The sequence below is a fragment of the Erinaceus europaeus genome, chromosome 14, assembly GCF_950295315.1.
Source record: "Erinaceus europaeus chromosome 14, mEriEur2.1, whole genome shotgun sequence".
Taxonomy (NCBI): Eukaryota; Metazoa; Chordata; class Mammalia; order Eulipotyphla; family Erinaceidae; genus Erinaceus; species Erinaceus europaeus.
This window is the reverse complement of record NC_080175.1, coordinates 2,495,052-2,518,923: the sequence shown is the minus strand read 5'-3', so window position 1 is coordinate 2,518,923 and position 23,872 is coordinate 2,495,052. Positions and strand designations below refer to the sequence as shown.

Here is a 23,872-nt window from a genome sequence, read left to right as displayed (position 1 = left end):
CACTTAAGACTGAGACCGTTCAGTTCAGTATATAATACCATTTTCCAGTGGCTTCAAAACCAGGTCAGACTTAAGTTTCTTTATGATTACCAACTGGGGGACCTTAAGGGTTTCAAAAACACTGTCAGGAAACAAACAAACAAACAAAACAAACCCCTCCCACAGCAGATCATGAGTGGCATGTCTTCGGGGAAGAGTGGGAGCCAGATTTCTCCATTCTTCCCTTCTCTCTCTTCTTCTCTCTTCTTTCTTCTCTCCTTCACTTTCTGTTGATTTCTGGATTTCTTTCTTTCTTTTTAAATAAATAAAAATTTTACAGAAACATTTATTTATTGGATAGAGGCAGAAGAAAGGGGAGACCGGGAGAGAGAAAGAGATAGAGAGATACCAGCAGTACAGGCTCCAGCACTCATGAAGCTTCCCCCCCCCGCAGGTCTGGGGCGGGCCTTGAACCTGGGTCCTTGCACATGGGGACTTGTGCATTCAGACGGGTGCAGCCATTCCTAAGCTCTTTCTTTTTAGTCTTTTTATTCATTTAGTATTGGATAGAGACAGAGAGGGATTGAGAGGGGAAGGGGAGATAGAGAGGCAGAGAGACACCCACCCTGCTTTGCCACTCCTGAAGCTTTTCCCCTGCAGTTGGGGACCAGGGGCTTGAACCAGGCTCCTAGTGCGCTGTAATGTGTGCGCTCAACCAGGTGCGCCGCGCCTGGCCTCTCCGCTTCCTGATTTCTAAGCTGCGTCGCGCAGCGGCGATACTGCGGGGAGCCCACACAGTGGCCCGGGCCCCACCGTGCCAACCCTTTTGCAGGCTGTACGAGAACAAGGGTGAGGCCGATTTCCGGGAGTCCTTGGTGCAGCTCTTCCGCTCCATCAACAGCATGATGAACAGCCTGTCGGACCAGACCGTCCGCGTGAAGGTAAGCCCCCACGCCGCCGCCGTAGGTTCAAGGCCCACCTACGGACGCAGGGCGGAGGGCCCACCTTGCCTCCTGCTGAAGCCGGGCTGAAGCCCAAGGCTGCTTCCGTGCGATGCAGGTCCTGAGTCCCCCTTCCTCTGTGCTGGCTCTGAGCCGGGCCAGCTCTGAGCCGGGCCGGCCCTCACCTCCTGCTCCCCTCCAGGGACAAGCTCTGTATCTGCCGGAGGTGGCAACAGCAAGGCTTCTGGGGGCACCGCCGTCTCTGCCTGGGTGTGGGAGGTGCTCCCTGCAGAGCTGGCCTCCCGGCCTGGATGGAGCCTGGAGCCTGGAGCCTCCTGTCCTGGGCTGCAGAGCCAGGAGCCCCACTGGCCCCGGCGCCTCCTCTTCTCGCCTCTTCTGGTGATTTCTTCCAGCCAGGCCATCTCCAGGAAGAAAGACCTCATGCCCAGTGAGGTCTGTGGGCCCCTGGGACTCCCACACTCCCACATCTTCCTGGAGAGTTCCGTGAGCCGAACGGTTTGCACAGAGTCAGAATTCTCGCAAGGATTAAACGGCAGCTCCTTGCAGCTGAGTCTCCTCTCTCTTTCTACTTCTTGTTCCTTTGCTGCATCATTCCGGAAAGCCAGCCTCTGTCTTGACAACTCTTGCAAGGGAGAACGTGTCCCGTTCTGTCTGGAAGCGAGGTTCAGACATGTGTCGTGTCATTGGGAGCACAGGCTCCGGCGTCGCCAGACGCCAAAGTCCCCGGGTTCCTTTCATCTCCACGGTGACGCTGTGCCGAGGCTCAGCCTGTGGAGCTTCCCGTGTGACGTCTCCATCTCGATGTGAATTGGATGTCAGATTAAAAGAAAAAAGAAAGAAAGAAAATCAAGCCAGGTGCCCTGGAGACGGAGCTCTGCAGGCCGTCCTTGCAAGCTCTGGGCCGATGATACTGGCAGCGTGATGTCATTCCCAAGCCACCGATTGTCCCAGAGCACTGCTCAGCTCTGGTGTGTGATGGTTTAAGGGACTTTGGAGCCTACCCTGTGAATCTCTTTGCATAACACTTATGCTGTCTACCCCCACTTTTTTTTTTTTGGTCTCGGTGCCGGCACTACGAATCCACTGCTCCTGGAGGCCATTTTTCCCATTTTGTTGCCCTGTTGCAGTTGTTATTGCTATTATTGTCACAGCTGTTTTTGTTGGATAGGACAGAAAGAAATGCAGAGAGGAGGGGAAGACAGAGAGGGGGAGAGAAAGACAGATACCTGCAGACCTGCTTCACCGCTTGTGAAGTGACTCCCCTGCAGGTGGGGAGCCGGGGGCTCGAACTGGGATCCTTACGCCGGTCCTTGTGCTTTGCGCCACCTGCGCTAAACCCGCTGCGCTACCGCCCAGTTCCCTCCCCCAACTTTTTAAGGCCTTTGTTTATTGACACAGAGAGAAGGAGAACCAGAGCATCGCTGTGGCACATCCACTGCCAGGATTGAGCCCAGTGCCCTGTTCTTGCAAGTCTGAGTTCTTACCACTGAGCTGTCTCCTGGGCTGGGTGATATTCTTCACTTTCCAAAGCGCTAGAGCTATTTCAGCTATGGAAAACAGGGCTGTGGGCAAGTGCAAAGGCGGGGGTTTCGCAGGGTCTGCCCAGAGCCCCACGGCCCCTCCAGGGAGGGGGTCAGTCTCCCGACGTCCTTGCTTCTTCAGCCTGTCACTTCCCTCGTGACATTACTCTTGGTTTCACCGGAGTCCTGTGCCTGGGAGTGTGATTTTGAGGCGAGGCTTAGCAGCATTATTCTCCAGGAACTGAGGCCGTGACACTGCCATAACTCAAGCAGAGTGATTTCTCCCTTGGGAGACCCCGTACGTTCAGCAGGGTGCCTTGAGCTGGGGAGAGGCGCAGGGGAGAGGCTCCCGAGGGCTGGCGTGTGAGGGCACAGCCTGCCTGGGCACCTGCAGCTCTGCTGACGGGCTCGTCGAGGGCTACTTTGTCTTTTTCCGGCATGAATTGTCTTCTCTTTAATGATTAAGGAACAACAGCGGCCCTCAGCACCTGATTAAATACAAGAACAGTGTAATTAGTTTCTGACAAGGATCCCCCCCACCCCCCTCGAGAACTCCAGGAAGTGACCCTTGTGCCCACGTGCCGGCTGGCTCCCTGGGGCTGTTGTCTGCCATATCTGTTGACCCTCGATCTCTGTCACGGCTCCTATCTGCAAAGAGACTCCCTTGGCTGCCACCCGCCGCCTTGCGGTGGTTCCTGGGGTGGGTCAGGGTTCTCTCCATGTGCTCCCCGTTGAGAGGTCGGTGCCTGGCGTCTGGTGGCCTTCTCCTTCCTGCCACCTGCGCTTCTGGTCCTAGGAGGGCACACGAGGGCAGACCAGCAGTCAGGTTATTGCTGGTGCTCGCTACCTGGAAGGAATCCACTGCTCCTGGTGGCCATCCCTTCTCCCTGCCCCCACCCCTTGTTTTTACTTCTTTGGTTTGATAGGACAGGGAGACATCGAGAGGAAAAGGAGATAGAGAGGAAGAGAGAGCCCTCCAGTACCTGCTTCACCGCCTGTGAAGCTTCCCCCTGGCAGGTGGTGCCCGGGGGTTTGAACCCGGGTCCTGTGGTGTGTGGCGATGTGTGTGCTCAGCTGGCTATCCTGAAGTTTCAGAACAATCACCAATAAGACCATATCATTCTCGTTGGAACCACTCTGACTGACAGCCTATGTCTGTTCTTCACAGCACTGGGTCTCCTTTAAGAAATCTCGTTGAAAGCTACTTTATCCCACTGATTGCCAAGGGAGGAAAGACTCACAGACACTGACTGACGTGCGCACCTGGGGCCGACACCTTCTCTTCCTTAGGACACAGAGCCGCGGGTGTTTGTACCAGGGTGTGTGTGTGTGTGTGTGTGTGTGTGTGTGTGTCCTGCTTCCCTCTCCTCTCTGGCATCCAGCTGCCTCCCACTTAGCTCTGCACACCTCATCTCCCAGAAGAACCCACTCCTTTTGTGGGGCCGGGCAGTGGTGCACCTGGTTAGGCACACATAGTACTAAGCACAAGGACCCACCGAGAGAATCCTGGTCAAGACCAGGGCTTACCATCTGCAGGGGGGATGCTTCACAAATGGTGATGCACCCGCTCTTATTTTTTTTAATATTTATTTATTCCCATTTCTTGTCCTTGTTTTTTTATTGTTGTAGATTTATTGTTGTTATTGTTATTGATGTCGTTGTTGGATAGGACAGAGAGAAATGGAGAGAGGAGGGGAAGACAGAGAGAGAGGGGAGAGAAAGACAGACACCTGCAGACCTGCTTCACCGCCCATGAAGCGACTCCCCTGCAGGTGGGGAGCTGGGGGCTCGAACCGGGATCCTTACGCTGGTCCTTGCGCTTAACCCACTGTGCTTAACCCTCTGCGCTACCGCCCGCCTCCCAAGATCATTCTTCTTAGCTGAGCTCGGGGCTGGAACTGTTGAGAGAAAGCACGGGCTGTCAGAGCGCCTCCTGGACCCGTGCGTGCGCGAGTTCAGTGCCGCCCTCCCCTGAGGTGTTTGCTGGCCCTGCATCGTGGCGAAGGCCTTGCAGCTTCCATGCGGTGACGGGGCTGGAACCAGAGCCTCGTGCATGCAAGGCAGACACCACCGAGTCACCTTCCAGCCCCAGAATGATGAGTAGCAGTGCCTTTTAATCTTTTGATGAGCCATGGCCTTGCACAGAAGAGATTTCATGCCTCTGGGTGGCTTGCTCATTAGAGACAGAGAGAGGGAGAGACATTTCGCACGCCAGGGGAGGTTCCTCCGGGGCCATAGCACCTCTCCTGAGGAGCTGGGGCTCCCACCTGGGCTCAGTGCTCAGTAGGACACAGCCCTACTCTGTGTGCTCTTCCTCTGACTCACAAAGATGAACTGTTAGTTTTAAAAATGGCCTTTTTCTTTCTTTTTTTAATATTTATTCCCTTTTGTTGCCCTTTTTTTCTGATTTTTTTTTTATTGGGGAATTAATGTTTTACATTCAACAGTAAGTACAATAGTTTGTACATGCATAACATTTCCTAGTTTCCCATAGAACAATACAACCCCCACTAGGCCCTCTGTCATCCTTCATGGACCTGTATTCTCCCCACCCACCCACCCCAGAGTCTTTTACTTTGGTGAGATACATCAATTCCATTTCAGGTTCTACTTGTGTTTTCTCTTCTGATACTGTTTTTCAAATTCTGCCTGAGAGTGAGATCATCCCATATTCATCCTTCTGTTTCTGACTTATTTCACTCAACATGATTTTTTCAAGGTCCATCCAAGATCGGCTGAAAACGGTGAAGTCACCATTTTTAACAGCTGAGTAGTATTCCATTGTGTATATATACCACAACTTGCTCAGCCACTCATCTGTTGTTGGACACCTGGGTTGCTTCCAGGTTTTGGCTATTACAAATTGTGCTGCCAAGAACATATGTGTACACAGATCTTTTTGGATGGGTGTGTTGGGTTCCTTAGGGTATATCCCCAGGAGAGGAATTGCAGGGTCATAGGGTAGGTCCATTTCTAGCCTCCTGAGAGTTCTCCAGACTGTTCTCCACAGAGGTTGGATCAATTGACATTCCCACCAGCAGTGCAGGAGGGTTCCTTTGACCCCACACTCTCTCCAGCATTTGCTGCTGTTACCTTTTCTGATGTATGACATTCTCACAGGAGAGAAGTGGTATCTCATTGTTGTCTTGATTTGCATTTCTCTGACAATCAGAGACTTGGAGCATCTTTTCATGTGTTTCTCAGCCTTTTGGATCTCTTCTGTGGTGAATATTCTGTCCATGTCCTCCCCACATAAAAATAGATTTTTCTTTCTTGGTGTATTTCTCAAAAAAATTAAAGATAGGCATTTTTCAATGATGCTAAATCTTTCTAAATCCTATTACTTAATATTTCCCTGCCAATGGATGACTAAAGACATTTTTTTGTCAATTTCCTTTATCCTTAAATCCTTCGGCCATGATCTCCTGGCTCTTCTGTGGATGTTTAATGACATTAATAAATTCTCTCGCTGAGTGATTGTTCCACCTGCCCATCAGGACGGCCCTACGGGAAGCTGTTTGAAGTGAAGTGTGTGCATGATCTGTGCGCACTGGCGGCCTCAGCAGCATTCCCTCCGGTTTTATAAGCAAAGACTCCTGGTTCTGAGCCAGCCCTTCCTTCCACCTGCCAGTCCCTGTTCGGGCGCCATTTGCCCGTCCCAGTTCGGGGCACCAGTTGCCGGTCTAGCTTCGCATGCGGGAGACAGAGACGGCCAGGGACTCATGGCTGAGTGGTACACAGTTCAGTCTTTATTCATGTGGAACGCAGCACAATCTAAGCTCTCTCTAATCACAATCCTGTCCTTATATATCCTGAGGTGGAAGAGTCAGGTTCGAAGAGGATGTACGTAGGATAGGGGGTGGGGAGAAGGAAAAAGCTCGAACCAGTGAGGATTAAACCAGTGCCCTGCAGGCAGGGCGGTGCTTAGTTAGCAGTGGTTATGTAACTAGAATACAGTGTTAAGCAGGGGGTTTTAAACCAGTGAAACAGAAGGGGTCTTAGAAGCAGGTGGTCCAGCAGGTGGTGCAGTGGATAGTGCCGGGTTCTCAAGCACGAGATCTTGACTTCCATCCTGGCAGCACGTGTACCGCAGTGATGTCTGGTTCTTTCTTGGCCTCTCCTCCTGTCCCTCTCATTCATAAGATGATAAAAAGAGAGAGAAAGAAGTAGTGGGCTCCTGGGCCCTCTCTGTGGCCAGCAGTGGCTCTCTGCTCTGAGCGAATGCTTGGAGACACACAGAGAATGTGACATCCTGCTTCGCTTGCTCTTTCCGCCACCTGGGAAACAGGGACAGTGGCCCAGCCGCCTGTTCTGGGTCATCTCTCTCACGTGCGTTGCTGAGTGAGTAGCAGCCCGGGCTGGGCCTCTTCCCGGGTGCGTACTCTCTGGGTTGGAGAGAACGCGACCGGAGGCCTGTTTCTGTAAGTTTGCCACAAGGATTTCCACGGTCCCAGGCAAGCAAATTGTCCAATAGACAGGAACCCAAAAGTAAGAATAGAGTAAATGAAATCAGAGGTTTTTTGTGTGGGAAGAAGCTACGAAGTCTATTTTAGGTCTGTTCCAGGGGACCCATGACTTTAGTCATTTTTGCCTGAGCCGGAGCCTCGGCTTCTCAGCAGATGAGCTTGTTTTGCCAGGCGGCACACGGAGCAGCTCCTCAGGGGGATGCTGGGAAGAGCTGTGCCCTCTCAGCCTCAAGCAGGAAGCTCGTGGCTCTGTGCCGCGTCACCTGCCCTGGACCGAGTCCCCGCGAGCCGCCGTGGGCTCCAGCAGGTCCTCCCTGTGGTGGGAACGGTCGCGCTGCCCTGGGGTCCATCTCGGGGTGGATTCTGGGCTGGAGTGATTCCCAGACCTCTTCTGTTCTGTCCCTGGCCTGGAGTCGTTAGGAACACCCATTTCTCTGCTCCCAGTGAGGGCTGGGTAGTGGGGCTTTGTTCTCCTGTGTAGAGTCACTCCAGGGGAGAAGCATCTTAGGGTTCCTTCTTGAGAAGCCTCAGCCTGCTCTCCATTTGTCCCCTCCCTGTTCTGCGGTCTTGAAGCTGCAGCCACACCTCCAGGAGGTCCCCAGGAAATGTCATAGCTGCTCAGGGCCTGGGACTAGCCTGCAGATGCAGACCCATGCGAATTGGTCCCTGCAGCAGCTCTCAGGTGGCAGGTGCCAACGCAGAGTGTCAGCAGAGACCCACTCCTCCCCCACCCCACCACCCCTCAGTCACTTCAGTCTCCCACGAACACGACCGTGTTTGTCCATTTCTGGCCCTTCCGAGTTCCAGAGCTCTATTATTTCATTTTCTCTGATGCTCACGCCATTTCATTTCTCAATAAATGTAATTATTTTCCCGTGGCTGCTTGCGTATTTAATTTCCAACCTTTCCTCTGTGCCCTGCGAGCCATGCTGTACAGAGGCAGAGTGAAAGCTAGCAGGTCTTCTCTTCTGATGGTGCAGGGAAATTCATTTCAAATTTTATTTAACTTCACAACCAGTTAGCCGCCACTGAGGGCCTCTGATTTCTCCCGGTCACATCTTCCTGCACGTCTTCAAGTTTTCAAAGAGCGGACCTTTCAGAAATTGGACCCCGGTGCATTTGTCCTTCTCGCTTAATACCACAGTGTTTACTGTCGTCTTCTGTGACATTTTTTCTCTCCTTCGGTCAATTCTGGACGTGTACGTTGTGTTCCTCCAGAGAAAAATACGATTTTCATCCAGGTGGCAAACAGAGGTGTCGTGTGTCTGTGTTAAAATGCCCGTCAGAAACTTCTCAGTGCTACTTAACTCCTGGACTCCGTGTGCTGGTGACAGACATTCTGTGCTGCTCTCCTCAGCTGGGGGGTCCTGCTGATAGGAACTCCTGTCCTGCCTGATTGCTTCTGGAATATCAGCTGTGGTGCTTTGCAGACAGCTGGCTGCTTATCGGAACTGCATCCAGGAGAGGAAAGGAAACAGGTCCCTCCTCTCTCTGTTAGGGCCCTGGGAATATGAATTTGAGGCCAGAAGAGCCAGTCAGTCCCCATGCCTTACTGTCACTTCTGTGTCTCCTGCTTGGTCACAAGGTCCCTGGGAAGGGCACTCTGAGCCCCTGGGCACTGAGTGATCAACAGATCCAGTTTGCATCAAAGGGGACCTGGAGCGTGACTCAGCAGGTAGACCACATGTTTCACCAGGTCCAACCTCAGCAGCACCTGGCAGCACCAAGCACAGTACCCAGGGAGCCCCATGAGGGTGGGCAGGGCTGTGGGGTCTCTCCTCTCTCAGCACCATGCACAGCACCCAGGGAGCCCATGGAGGATGGGCAGGGCTGTGGAGTCTCTCCTCTCTCAGCACCAGGCACAGCACCCAGGGAGCCCATGGAGGATGGGCAGGGCTGTGGGGTCTCTCCTCTCTCAGCACCAGGCACAGCACCCAGGGAGCCCATGGAGGGTGGGCAGGGCTGTGGGGTCTCCTCTCTCAGCACCCTACACAGCACCCAGGGAGCCCATGGAGGGTGGGCAGGGCTGTGAGTTCTCTCTCAGCACCCTGCACAGCACTCAGGGAGCCCCATGGAGGGTGGGCAGGGCTGTGGGGTCTCTCCTCTCTCAGCACCCTGCACAGCACCCAGGGAACCCCATGGAGGGTGGGCAGGGCTGTGGGGTGTCTCCTCTCTCAGCACCGTGCACAGCACCCAGGGAGCCCATGGAGGGTGGGCAGGGCTGTGGGGTCTCCTCTCTCAGCACCAGGCACAGCACCCAGGGAGCCCCATGAAGGGTGGGCAGGGCTGTGGGGTCTCTCCTCTCTCAGCACCCTGCACAGCACCCAGGGAGCCCATGGAGGGTGGGTAGGGCTGTGGGTCTCTCCTCTCTCAGCACCAGGCACAGCACCCAGGAGCCCCATGGAGGGTGGGTAGGGCTGTGGGTCTCTCCTCTCTCAGCACCAGGCACAGCACCCAGGGAGCCCATGGAGGGTGGGCAGGGCTGTGGGGTCTCTCCTCTCTCAGCACCCTGCACAGCACCCAGGGAGCCCATGGAGGGTGGGCAGTGCTGTGGGGTGTCTCCTCTCTCAGCACCAGGCACAGCACCCAGGGAGCCCCATGGAGGGTGGGCAGGGCTGTGGGGTGTCTCCTCTCTCAGCACCGTGCACAGCACCCAGGGAGCCCATGGAGGGTGGGCAGGGCTGTGGGGTGTCTCCTCTCTCAGCACCCTGCACAGCACCCAGGGAGCCCCATGGAGGGTGGGCAGGGCTGTGGGGTCTCTCCTCTCTCAGCACCCTGCACAGCACCCAGGGAGCCCATGGAGGGTGGGCAGGGCTGTGGGGTGTCTCCTCTCTCAGCACCAGGCACAGCACCCAGGGAGCCCATGGAGGGTGGGCAGGGCTGTGGGGTCTCTCCTCTCTCAGCACCAGGCACAGCACCCAGGGAGCCCCATGGAGGGTGGGCAGGGCTGTGGGGTGTCTCCTCTCTCAGCACCGTGCACAGCACCCAGGGAGCCCATGGAGGGTGGGCAGGGCTGTGGGGTCTCTCCTCTCTCAGCACCCTGCACAGCACCCAGGGAGCCCCATGGAGGGCGGGCAGGCTGTGGGGTGTCTCCTCTCTCAGCACCCTGCACAGCACCCAGGGAGCCCATGGAGGGTGGGCAGGGCTGTGGGGTCTCTCCTCTCTCAGCACCCTGCACAGCACCCAGGGAGCCCATGGAGGGTGGGCAGTGCTGTGGGGTGTCTCCTCTCTCAGCACCAGGCACAGCACCCAGGGAGCCCATGGAGGGTGGGCAGGGCTGTGGGGTCTCTCCTCTCTCAGCACCCTGCACAGCACCCAGGGAGCCCCATGGAGGGCGGGCAGGCTGTGGGGTGTCTCCTCTCTCAGCACCCTGCACAGCACCCAGGGAGCCCATGGAGGGTGGGCAGGGCTGTGGGGTGTCTCCTCTCTCAGCACCAGGCACAGCACCCAGGGAGCCCATGGAGGGTGGGCAGGGCTGTGGGGTCTCCTCTCTCAGCACCAGGCACAGCACCCAGGGAGCCCATGGAGGGTGGGCAGGGCTGTGGGGTCTCTCCTCTCTCAGCACCCTGCACAGCACCCAGGGAGCCCATGGAGGGTGGGCAGGGCTGTGGGGTGTCTCCTCTCTCAGCACCCTGCACAGCACCCAGGGAGCCCCATGGAGGGCGGGCAGGCTGTGGGGTGTCTCCTCTCTCAGCACCAGGCACAGCACCCAGGGAGCCCATGGAGGGTGGGCAGGGCTGTGGGGTCTCCTCTCTCAGCACCAGGCACAGCACCCAGGGAGCCCCATGAAGGGTGGGCAGGGCTGTGGGGTCTCTCCTCTCTCAGCACCCTGCACAGCACCCAGGGAGCCCATGGAGGGTGGGTAGGGCTGTGGGTCTCTCCTCTCTCAGCACCCTGCACAGCACCCAGGGAGCCCATGGAGGGTGGGTAGGGCTGTGGGTCTCTCCTCTCTCAGCACCCTGCACAGCACCCAGGGAGCCCATGGAGGGTGGGTAGGGCTGTGGGTCTCTCCTCTCTCAGCACCCTGCACAGCACCCAGGGAGCCCCATGGAGGGTGGGCAGGGCTGTGGGTCTCTCCTCTCTCAGCACCCTGCACAGCACCCAGGGAGCCCATGGAGGGTGGGCAGGGCTGTGGGGTCTCTCCTCTCTCAGCACCAGGCACAGCACCCAGGGAGCCCCATGGAGGGTGGGCAAGGCTGTGGGGTCTCTCCTCTCTCAGCACCCTGCACAGCACCCAGGGAGCCCATGGAGGGTGGGCAGGGCTGTGGACTCTGTCCTCTCTCAGCTGCTCTGAGCAGCCACCCTCACTCTCCCTGCCTCTCTGTGACCTTCTGCCGGTGACTCAAGGCCTCTGGTGGGGGATGTTTGCAGGCCTGCTGCCGTTTCCGACTCCAGCCACCCCTGTCAGCTCAGGGCTCCCAGCAAGAGCTGTCCACTCCCCTCCCTGCCTCCGTGAAGGCAGTCGTCACAAGTGGGGCAGGGTTTGGTGTTTCTGTTCTGTTTTAAATGTACTTACTGTAGATGATATTTATTTATTTATTATTTATTTATTTTACCAGAGCACTGCTCAGCTCGAGCTTATGGTGGTGCAGGGGATTGAGCTTTTAGCCTTGGGCATGATAGTCTCTCTTTGCATAACCATCATGCTATCTATGCTCCACCCCTTTTTAATGTATGTTTGATTTATTTAGTGAGATTTACTAAGAGAGGAAGATCGGAACCCTGCTCTGGCTGATGGCAGTGTTGGCAGTAGAATCCACTGCTCCCAGCAGCCTTTTTTTTTCTTTTTCCTTCTTTATTGTATAGGACAGAGAGAAATTGAGGGGGAGGGGGCGATAGAGAGGGAGAGAGACAGAGACACCTGCAGCCCTGCTTCACCACTTGTGAAGCTTTTCCCCTGCAGGTGGGGACCGGGGGCTTGAACCCGGGTCCTTGCGCACTATAATGTGAACTTTTTATTTTATTATTCCCTTCTGTTGCCCTTGTTTTTATTGTTGTAGTTATGATTGATGTCGTTGTTGTTGGATAGGACAGAGAGAAATGGAGAGAGGAGGGGAAGACAGAGAGAGAGAGAGAGAAAGACAGACATCTGCAGACCTGCTTCACCACCTGTGAAGCGACTACCCTGCAGGTGGGGAGCCGGGGGCTCGAACCAGCATTCTTACGCAGGTCCTTGTGCTTTGTGCCACATGTGCTTAACCCGCTGCGCTACCGCCCGACTCCCAATGTGAACGTTTAACCAGGTGCGCCACTGCTGGGCCCCCTTCTCCTTTCTCTTTTTCATTCTGCTTTTCTTTTCTTTATTTTTTTTAGTTGCTCTGGGTCAGCTCTTTCAGAGAATAAAAGAGATGGAGGGAGAGGGAGATAAGGGGAGAGAGAGACCGACAGACACCAGGAAAGCTTCCTGCATACCATGGAGGCAGGGGCTCAAGCCTGGACTGTGCTCAGGGCAAAGCCGGTCTGGCAGGATCTGCCACCCTTCCTCAGAAGAAATAATCCTCCCGTAAGGACAGAAGGACAGAAAGGCACACTGTGGCGAATATTTGCACAGCAGCCTCCTCACAGGAAGTTTCCTCCAGCGCTTAACTCCAGACTGAGTGAACCCTCGTAGCTGGCGGGGTGAGAGATGGCTTTTCATTTTAAGAGCAGACTCTGAGGACAGGAAGAGGCATTTATAGTTTCCCAGTCCCTGAGGTGTCGGTGGTCTCTGTTTCATGTAGGGGAGGAAGAGAGAGGTGGCCTTCATCACAGCTTCCTTTGTGTTCTGAAGCCTCACGGCCTGTCACCAGGCTGGTCCCGGCCAGGCCGCCCTTGCCCTTGGCTATGCTCTGCTGTCCTTCAGTGACAGGGAGACTCAGCTGGGTTCCAGCCACCTGTGGCAGAGCTGCCCGGCCGCCCCCTCCTGCCTCATCCGCACACACTCGTCCTGTGTGGCTGTAGCCTCCTGGTCTCCAAGCCTAGAGAGTTCCCACACCTGCAAGGAGTGTTGAAAGGCCGGCCATATTTCAGTCCAGATCTCCAGATGGAATCATCTTAATATGCGTTTTTTTCTCCAGAAATATGTAAATTAATAATTGCTTCATACATTATTCAAGTGAGACTTATTTTGTGTCGACGATAGCACTTGTAATCTTATAGAAAGATATGCTAATGGATTTAATTAAAATAATTATCCTGAATAATGTAGCCTGAACTTTACCCTAAAATAGTGTCTATTAATCATCAGTAGTAATATTTTTAGCCAGAGAGACACTTACAGCCTTAAACCGATACTAGAAAGACATCATGCTTTTCTTGGGTTTGGTTTTATGGTTTGGATTAAGCTGGCAGTGTCTGGAGAGGCAATTAGTTTGCCTAGAGAGCAGCCCAGAATTCACTGAACTTCCTTAACCTGCACTTATTCTGCAATTACCACACTTTAGCATTTTCTGCCCTTTCCAAAAACTTTTGTGTGAGTCATTATTTCCACCATTCTGTAGTTTTCCACCGTTCTATAATTTCGGTTTCAGTGTATCTCACTTTTTAAATTTTATTGGAAAGGACAGAGAGAAATTGAGAGAGGAGGGGGGAGACAGAGAGGGAGAGAGATAGAGAGACACCTGCAGACCTGCTTCTCTACTAGTGAAGTGCCCACCTCCCCCCACTCCCCCCGGCCGCTGGGAGCTTGAACCCGGATCCTTGTGCTGGTCCTTGTCTTGTGCTTCATACTATGTGCACTTAGCTGGGTGCGCCTCTTCCCAGTCCCCTCTCATAATGTTTTTGAGATACTAATGACAAATATATTTATTTACTACCCAGAGAGAGAGAGAGGTTCGCAGCATCACGCTGGCACATGTGATGCAGGGATTGAACTCAAGACCTTCTGCTTTTATTTATTAATCATTTATTTATTATTGGATAGAGACAGAGAGAAATTCAGGGGGATAGAGAGGGAGAGAGACACAGCAGCCCTGCTTCATCACTCCTGAAGCTTCCCCCTGCAGATGGGGATAGTGGGCTTGAACCCGGGTCCTTATACACTGTAATGTATGTGCTTAACCCAGGTATGCCACCACCTGGTCCTAACCTTCTGGTTTTATTGCCCTTTTTTTATTGTTGTAATTATTATTGTTGCTATTATTGATGTTTTTGTTGTTGGATAGGACAGAGAGAAATGGAGAGAGGAGGGGAAGACAGAGAGGGGGAGAGAAAGACAGACACCTGCAGACCTGCTTCACCGCCTGGGAAGCGACTCCCCTGCAGGTGGGGAACCGGGGGCTCGAACCGGGATCCTCACGCCGGTCCTTGTGCTTTGTGCCACATGCGCTTAACCCACCCGACTCCCTCCCTTCTGTTTCTTATGTGGCATCCTTGAGTGAACAGGTCTCAAGCATGCACAATACCACTGGACAGCCTCCTGGTCTCTTTCCTTCCCTTCCCCTTCCCCTTCCCCTTCCCCTTCCCCTTCCCCTTCCCCTCCCCTCTCCCTCTCCCTCTCCCTCTCCCTCTCCCTCTCCCTCTCCCTCTCCCTCTCCCTCTCCCTCTCCCTCTCTCCCTCTCCCTCTCCCTCTCCCTCTCCCTCTCCCTCTCCCTCTCCCTCTCCCTCTCCCTCTCCCTCTCCCTCTCCCTCTCCCTCTCCCTTCCCTTTCCCTTTCCCTTTCCCTTTCCCTTTCCCCTTCCCTTCCCTTCCCTTCCCTTCCCTTCCCTTCCCTTCCCTTCCCTTCCCTTCCCTTCCCTTCCCTTCCCTTCCCTTCCCTTCCCTTCCCTTCCCTTTCCCTTTCCCTTTCCCTTTCCCTTCCCTTCCCTTCCCTTCCCCTTCCCCCTTCCCCCTTCCCCCTTCCCCCTTCCCCCTTCCCCCTTCCCCCTTCCCCCTTCCCTTTCCCTTTCCCTTTCCCTTTCCCTTCCCTTCCCTTCCCTTCCCTCCCTTTTCTTTTTTTCTTTTCTTCCTCCTCCTCTTCCTCTTCTTCTTTTTGCCTCCAGGGCTCTGTGCCAGCACTACAGTTCCACTGCTCCTGGTGGCCATTTTTCCATTTTATTGGATAGTACAGAGAGAAATTGAGAGGGGAGGGGGGAGATAGAGAGGGAGAGGGAGAGAGAAAGACAGATACCTGCAGACCTGCTTCACCACTCGTGAAGCGTCCCCCCTGCAGGTGGGGATCCAGGGGCTTGAACTAGCATCCTTGTGTGGGCCCGTGTGCTTTATGGGATCCCAGTGGGAACTGCCCCCCTCTCTGGGCTGCAGGGCAGGGGAACCTAATAGTCTGGCTGATTAACTCCACGGGGCTGACTGTCGGTTGCTGTGGCTCCTGCCCCTTGAAGTGCTGTTTCCCAGCCGCTGCGGGCAGGGGATGCTGCCCCGGGCTCAGGATGAGCGTGCTGACTGACACCGTGCTCCCTTCACCTGTGGGACCATCGCCAGCCACAGGAGCCGCGAGGGGCTGATGTGTGAAATGTCACCAGCAGTATCACAGAGTTTCAGAGCCGCTCAGAGGGAGTCAACGCAGAACTTCTGAAGGAGGATGGAGTCGCTTCTAGGGGAAGCTGGGAGGTAGAATTCCTTGATCTTGAAGATGTAGAACTCTTTGAAGAGTGGCGTGAGTCTCTGGGTCCGGGAAGCACTGGGGACCCTGCTGGATCCACCCGCCAGGCCTTGGTGTGGAGAGCCTGGTTCGCTGTCCTGGCACAGTGAGTCTGAGCACGTGATCTTGCTTGGCTCCTGCCTCTGTTTTCATCTTTGAGAGGGGGTGACGCTGGACCTCTCTCAGACACGAGCGTGCTCAGGCCCCAGTCTTGAAGCCCTGGAAGGGTTTGAGGTGTGCTGAGTATTTACAGTTTGCAGATTAGGAAGCCTGAGCTCACTTGAAGTGTCTAACATCTATCCAACCACTTAATTTTCTTTCTTCTTTTTTTTCTGTTCTGCCTCCAGGGTTATCGCTGGGGCTCAGTGCCAGCACTATGATTCCACTGCTCCTGGAGGCCATTGTTTCCATTTCATTGGATAGGACAGAGAGAAATGGAGAGAGAAGGGGGAGAGAGAGAGAGGGAAAGGGACAGAGAGGCACCTGCAGCCCTGCTTCACTGTTGGTGAAGTGTCCCCCCTGCAGGTGGGGAGCAGGGGGCTTGAACCTGGATCCCCTTGCAGGTCCTTGTGCTTAGTACTCTGTGCGTTTAACCGGGTGCACCACTGCCCGGCCCCCCTCTGACCACTTAACTCTACTCAGATCTGTTGAATAGCAGCTAGAGAAAAGTAGTCACCTGGAATGGAATTTCCATCAGATCACCAGCTGATTTCTCAAGGGAAACTCTCCAGGCCAGAAAGGACTCTGTCGGGCACACTGGCAGTGTGGAGTGCAGAAGACTCCAGCCAGCCTAGGCTCCTCTCCAGCAGGGTCACCAGTCAGGCTGGAAGGAGCGACTGAGAGCTTTTCAAACAAGCGACAGTTAAGGAGTCTGTTGGCACAGAGCAGGCCCATGAGACGTAGCCAGACAGGCGCCGGGTGTTAGCGCAGCGGATAAAACGCACACCGTGTGAAGCACAAGGATCCCGGTTCGAGCCCCCGGCTCCCCACCTGCAGGGGAGTCGCTTCACAGGCAGTGAAGCAGGTCTGCATGTGTCTGTCTTTCTCTCCCCCTCTCTCTGTCTTCCCCTCCTCTCTCCATTTCTCACTGTCCTCTCAGACAACAACAACAGCAACAATAATGGAAAAATGGCCTCCAGAAATAGTGGATTCAAAGTGCAGGCGTCATGGATGTGGTGGACGGGCCCAATGGAAATGGTGTCACATTGCGCTTCCATAGCACTGATAGGCCCTGGAAACCTGGGGTTTCTGTTAAAGCTTTTATTGTGTTTTTAAGGACATGTGTTTTATTCTGGAGGTGTGTGAGAGAGAAGAGAGCATCACTCATGTCTGGTCTGTCAGTTTGCAGCGCAGACTGGGGCTCTCAGGAAGCCACCGCTGAGCTGCGGGGAGGAACCTGTCTGCCTTGCCAGGACCCTGGGCCGTGGTTCTTGTGCTGTTGGTGGTGGGGGGGAGGGGGTTGGCCTTTTTAATGTTTATTTATTTTTTTATTATCAGAGACAGACGATCGAGAGAGAGAAAAAAAAAGAAGCAAGAAAACTAGAGCACTTTTCTGTTCTTAGTGATCAGTGGAACTGGGAATCAAACCTATAAGCGACTGGAGTCTCAGTGATTCAGGATTGTTTTTTGTTGCTGGTCTTTTTATTTTGATTTATTGATTTATTTGCCTCCAGGGTTATTGCTGGGGCTCAGTGCCTGCACCATGAATCCCCTGCTCCTGGTGGCCATTTTTTCCCCTTTGGTTGCCCTGGTTGTTTTATCATTGTTGTAGTTATTATTATTGTTTTTATTGCTGTCATTGTTGTTGGATAGGACAGAGAGGAATGGAGAGAGGAGGGGAAGATAGAGAGGGGGGGAGAGAAAGACAGACACCTGCAGACCTGCTTCACCATCTGTGAAGCGACTCCCCTGCAGGTGGGGAGCCGGGGCCTCGAACCAGGATTTTTACACCTGTCCTTGCGCTTTGCTCCACGTGCACTTAACCCGCTGCACTACCACCTGACTCTTCGTTCTTTTTATTTTTATAATTACTGATTTAATAATGATGAACAGGATTGTAAGATCACGGAGGTACAATTCCACACGGTTCCCACCACCAGAGTTTCATGTCCCCTCCCCTCCACTGGAAGCCTCCCTCCCTAGTCTTTATCCCTCTGGGAGCATGGACCAACATTCTTTACGGGGAGCAGAAGGTGGGGGTTCTGGCTTCTGTCATGGCTTCTCCGCTGGATATGGGTGTCGGCAGGTGGACCCACATCCCCCAGCCTGTGTCTGTCTGTCCCTCGTGGGGCAGGGCTCTGGGGAGGGGAGGCTCCAGGACACACGGGGGAGGGCGTCTGCCCAGGGAGGTCAGGATGGAATTATAGTAGCACCTGCAACTTGGTGGCTGAAAGGAGTTAGTATATAAAGCAGGACAAATAGTTTAGTAGACAGGAACTCAGAGGTAGGAACCGAGCAGGTGAGAGCAGGGGTCTTCGGGTGGGAAGAGCAGGTGGGCCGTGTGCAGCCCTGCTCGGTTAGCTGTGCTGTGCTGGCCCCTCCCCTCCCCTACGTCCTCACGGCTGCATGGCTTCTCCTTGAGCCTTTCATCTGGACCAGTCAGTGATTAATGACCCGCAGCATCTTTTCAAGTGCTCATAGGCCATTCATCGATCATCTTTGGAAAAAAAATGTCTTTTTCATTCCTTGGGGTGGAGTTGAGGGGCAGGGCGGCCCTCTTAGTGGGTCTGAGGGTTCTCTGTATTTGCTGATGCACGGACGGAGTATCATTTCTCAGTTCCTCCTCCTCCTCCTCCTTCTTCCTCTCCTCCTCCTCCTCCTCCTCCTCCTCCTCCTCCTTCTTCATCCTCTTTTTCAGATTGCCTTTTGGAGGCACGTCTAAGAACTGTTTCTTTAGCTCAGGGTCAAAAATATATGCTAATGGTTTTCTACTTTTGAGTCTGTGATCTGCTTAAGTCCAGTTTCCGTACAGGATGTAGAGTTTGGAATCAGTTTCAGCTGGGGATGGGAGTCTATTACAGATCAATTGGCCTTAATATATTTTGGGCTTTGTTTTATTTATTTATTTAACTCCTCGAGGTGCTGGGGCTCGGGGCCAGCACTGTGAACCCACCACTTCCGGTGGCCTTTCTTTTTTTCATTGGAATGGACAGAGAGAAATTGAGAGAGCAGGGGGAGATAGGGAGCGTGACAGAAAGACAGACGCCCACAGACCTGCTTCACCGCTCATGAGACATCCCCACTGCAGGTGAGGAGGGTGCCTCAAACCTGGTTTGAACCTGGGTCCTTGTGTGTAGTACTGTGTACACTTAACTGGATGCACCACTGCCCAGTGTTTTTGGGTTTTTTTTTCTATTTCTGTTTCTTTTCTTTTTACCAGAGCCCTGCTTCACCTCTGGCTGATGGTGGCACTCGGGATTGAACCTGGAACCTCATAGCCTCAGGCATGAAAATTGTTTGCAAAACCCTTATGCGATTTCCCTGGCCCTTACATTTATTTTTTTATTATTGGTTATTTATTTCTTTATTTTATTTATTCCCTTTTGTTGCCCTTGTTTTGTTGTTGTAGTTATTATTGTGGTTGTCGTTGTTGGCTAGGACAGAGAGAAATGGAGAGAGGAGGGGAAGACAGAGAGGGGGAGAGAAAGACAGACACCTGCAGACCTGCTTTACCGCTTGTGAAGTGACTCCCCTGCAGGTGGGGAGCCGGGGGCTCGAACCGGGATCCTTATGCCGGTCCCTGCGCTTTGCGCCACCTGTGCTTAACCTGCTGCGCTACTGTCCGACTCCCTGATTATTTTTTTTTAATTGAGAAAATATTGTTTTACTAGACTGTTCTTACCTCAGGGGCACAATTTCACATCTCCCTAAAGTATGTGCCAGCTCCTCTCTGTCCTCAAACCTCAGCAGCACAGTGCCAGGCATGGCACCCACCTCCCCACCTCCCCATTCTCTCTCTTAAATTTTTTTAAAACCTTTATTTATTTATTGGATAGAGACCATCAGAAATTGAGAGGAAGGGGGAGATATATATAAAGAGAGAGACAGAGAGAAACCTGCAGCCCTGCTTCACCATGCGCAAAGCTTCCCCCCCTGCAGGTGAGGACCCGGGGATCAAACCTGGGTCCTTACGCACTGTAACATGTGCCACCGCCCGGCCCCTCCCCATCCTTCTCTCAGTGTAAGTCGTCACTCATTTTCTGAAGCGGGTTTCTGCCTCCTTGCCCTCAGGGAGGCCATGGTGTCGCTCCTCCTTGCCGCCTGCGCGTGTTCACTTTGGCTCTGAGCTCTCACACGACCCCCGGGGGCCTTTGGCTTGGGTGTCATTTCTCTTGTTTCTCCTGGGGCCTCAGGGCCCAGCATGGTTCAGGATGTGGGTCCAAGTCACAGCTAGTGGGCTGAGGGTGGGGGCTGCCCAGCCAGAAGCAGACCCCCCCAGTCCTCCCGGGTGAGGCCGAGGGTGCTGAGCACCTGTGCTCCCCTGCACTGCGTCCGCCGTGGGTGGGTGGGCTCCCTGCCTCCCGCACGGGGGCCTCTCCGCAGGAGCCGAGCAGGACATCCCGGTGGCACACGGCAGCTCCCCTCCCTGCTGCCCACCCGAGACTCTTGCCAGCGCGTCCCTCCCGTTCCAGCGGGGACGGAATTCGGGGACAGAGCGGCCGTGAAGCTGCGTGTCGGGGCCACACCTGCCGTGGGGAAAGGCTTGGCGCCCCGGCTGAGAGTGGCGGAGCGGCACTGGCAGCAGAAGCAAAAGGCGTTTTGGTTCCTCTTAATTTTTTTTAATTTTTAATGTTTTATTTATAAAAAGGAAACATTGACAAAACCATAGGATAAGAGGGGTACAACTCCACACCAGAACTCCGTATCCCATTCCCTCCCCTGGTAGCTTTCCTATTCTTTATCCCTCTGGGAGCATGGACCCAGGGTCACTGTGGGATGCAGAAGGTGGAAGGTCTGGCTTCTGGAATTGCTTCCCCGCTGAACATGGACAGCGGCAGCACTGGAGGGGGGGTTGTTTTACGCCACACAGCTCAGGCACTGACACACGGGCACAGTGTCCCAGGTTGCCCCGATAGGGGACTGCTAAACACCCGCACCCTCACCTCAGGTCCTTCTCTACGGCTACACCAGAACCGCCACCCCCCCACTTCCTGTCCTCTCTGCCCAGACAGTCCTTTGCTTTGATGCCAACACCAAAGTCAGGTTGAGTTTTACTTTGCATTTGCCTTTTCTGTCCCTTGTTCCTGAGTTCCACCTGCAAGTGAGATCATCCCTTCTTCATCCTTTTATTTGGCTAGTCTCTCTTCATGGGTTTCCTTCAGGCTCCATCCAAGATGATGTGAAGATGGCGACTTCATCATTCTTCACAGCTGAGTAGTGTTCCATGGTGTATCTAGACCACAGCTTGCTCTGCCACTCATCTGTTGTTGGGCGCCTGGGTGGCTTCCAGGTTTTGGCTGTTCTTCTTCTAGCGTTTGCCCTTCTTCCGTAGCCAGTCAACAGGTCAGGTTGAAAGCTGTCAGGAGCTGCTTGTTGCTGGCTTTGAAAGTGACTGGGATCCATGTGGATTCAGTCGGCTAGGAAGGATCGTCAGTTTCCCCAATGAATGGGGACTCACGGGATGCACCACGAGAAGGTCGATCCAATGCATCACATTATGCTGCTGTGAACACAGGTGTGCACAGATCTTTTTGGATGAGTGTGTTGGGTCCCTTAGGATCTATCCCCAGGAGAGGAATTGCAGGGGCACAGAGCAGGCCCACTTGTAGCCCTGCGAGTGGTGTCGGTGCACTGGTCTCTACTCCCTGTCAGGTTTCTTTGGAGCTGAGGAGACAGTCCCAGGACGGCTCAGCGGAGCATGGCCGTGGGGCAGGCAGGGAGCAGGTGCCGGCTTCTCTTACTGTTGTGGGACTGACTGTTACCGTCGGCATTATCCGGGAAGACAGAGATGGAGGAAGTCCCCCTTCTTGGGCTGGGGAGGGAGCATCATGGTTATGTACAGAGTCACCCTTCTCATGACTTTTTTTTTAAATGTTTGTTTTTTTTTTTTTTTTTTTGATAAGACAGACAGAAACTGAGAGGGGTGGGATGAGATAGAGAGCGAGGCAGACGGACACCTGCAGCCCTGCTTTACAGCTTAAGAAGTTTTCCCTCTGCAAATGGGGAGTGGGGATTGAACCTGGGTCCTTGAGCATCGTACGACTACGCAGCCCCAGAAATCGCCCTCTGTGCTCCCTGTCCCTCCCATCTAACCCTCAGCCTGTCTCCTAGAAAATGATCTTACAGGGCCCAGGCGGTGGCACGCCTGGCTGAGCGCACATGTTACAGTGCGCAAGGACCCAGGTTCAAGCCCCTGGTCCCCACCTGCAGGGGGGATGTTTCACAAGCAGTGAAGCAGGTCAGCCTGTGTCTCTCTGTGTCTTTACCTCCTCTATCTCCCCCCTCCGCTCTCAATCTCTCTCTGTCTTTATCCGATAATAAGAATTTAAAAAATGAAATCCAAGAAGACGGACTTCATGTCTGCCGTCCCAGCGGGCAGCGGGCTCAGCCCTGTCCTCTGCTCTCTCTCTGCAGTCCCAGCGGGCAGCGGGCTCAGCCCTGTCCTCTGTTCTCTCTCCGCAGTCCCAGCGGGCAGCGGGCAGCGGGCTCAGCCCTGTCCTCTGCTCTCTCTCCGCAGTCCCAGCAGGCATTGGGCAGCGGGCTCAGCCCTGTCCTCTGCTCTCTCTCCGCAGTCCCAGCGGGCATCGGGCTCAGCCCTGTCCTCTGTTCTCTCTCCGCAGTCCCAGCAGGCATTGGGCAGCGGGCTCAGCCCTGTCCTCTGCTCTCTCTCCGCAGTCCCAGCGGGCAGCGGGCTCAGCCCTGTCCTCTGCTCTCTCTCTGCAGTCCCAGCGGGCATCGGGCAGCGGGCTCAGCCCTGTCCTCTGTTCTCTCTCTGCAGTCCCAGTGGGCATTGGGCAGTGGGCTCAGCCTTGTCCTCTGTTCTCTCTCCGCAGTCCCAGCGGGCATCGGGCAGTGGGCTCAGCCCTGTCCTCTGTTCTCTCTCTGCAGTCCCAGCGGGCAGCGGGCAGCAGGCTCAGCCCTGTCCTCTGCTCTCTCTCTGCAGTCCCAGCGGGCAGCGGGCTCAGCCCTGTCCTCTGCTCTCTCTCCACAGTCCCAGCGGGCAGCGGGCAGCGGGCTCAGCCCTGTCCTCTGTTCTCTCTCCGCAGTCCCAGCGGGCAGCAGGCAGCGGGCAGCGGGCTCAGCCCTGTCCTCTGTTCTCCGCAGTCCCAGTGGGCAGCGGGCAGCAGGCTCAGCCCTGTCCTCTGTTCTCCGCAGTCCCAGTGGGCAGCGGGCAGCGGGCTCAGCCCTGTCCTCTGTTCTCTCTCCGCAGTCCCAGCGGGCAGCGGGCTCAGCCCTGTCCTCTGCTCTCTCTCCGCAGTCCCAGCGGGCAGCGGGCTCAGCCCTGTCCTCTGCTCTCTCTCTGCAGTCCCAGCGGGCATCGGGCAGCGGGCTCAGCCCTGTCCTCTGTTCTCTCTCCGCAGTCCCAGCGGGCATTGGGCAGTGGGCTCAGCCTTGTCCTCTGCTCTCTCTCCGCAGTCCCAGCGGGCATCGGGCAGCGGGCTCAGCCCTGTCCTCTGTTCTCTCTCTGCAGTCCCAGCGGGCAGCGGGCAGCAGGCTCAGCCCTGTCCTCTGCTCTCTCTCTGCAGTCCCAGCGGGCAGCGGGCTCAGCCCTGTCCTCTGCTCTCTCTCCACAGTCCCAGCGGGCAGCGGGCAGCGGGCTCAGCCCTGTCCTCTGTTCTCTCTCCGCAGTCCCAGCGGGCAGCAGGCAGCGGGCAGCGGGCTCAGCCCTGTCCTCTGTTCTCCGCAGTCCCAGTGGGCAGCGGGCAGCAGGCTCAGCCCTGTCCTCTGTTCTCCGCAGTCCCAGTGGGCAGCGGGCAGCGGGCTCAGCCCTGTCCTCTGTTCTCTCTCCGCAGTCCCAGCGGGCAGCGGGCTCAGCCCTGTCCTCTGTTCTCTCTCCGCAGTCCCAGCGGGCAGCGGGCTCAGCCCTGTCCTCTGTTCTCTCTCCTCAGTCCCAGCGGGCATTGGGCAGCGGGCTCAGCCCTGTCCTCTGTTCTCTCTCCGCAGTCCCAGCGGGCATTGGGCAGCGGGCTCAGCCCTGTCCTCTGCTCTCTCTCCGCAGTCCCAGCGGGCATCGGGCAGCGGGCTCAGCCCTGTCCTCTGTTCTCTCTCCGCAGTCCCAGCGGGCATTGGGCAGCGGGCTCAGCCCTGTCCTCTGTTCTCTCTCCGCAGTCCCAGCGGGCATTGGGCAGCGGGCTCAGCCCTGTCCTCTGTTCTCTCTCCGCAGTCCCAGTGGGCAGCGGGCAGCGGGCTCAGCCCTGTCCTCTGTTCTCCGCAGTCCCAGTGGGCAT

General features: G+C 55.2%; 1 protein-coding gene across 1 annotated transcript in view; it reads left to right on the top strand.

Moving 5' to 3' along the window:
• DOCK1 (dedicator of cytokinesis 1) overlaps positions 1–23,872 on the top strand; it is a 319,977-nt gene that overhangs the window by 5,030 nt on the left and 291,075 nt on the right. The window contains exon 2 of the mRNA XM_060171089.1: positions 812–920. Within this exon, the coding sequence (XP_060027072.1) occupies positions 812–920 (109 nt within the window). The remainder of the gene's footprint in view (positions 1–811; positions 921–23,872) is intronic.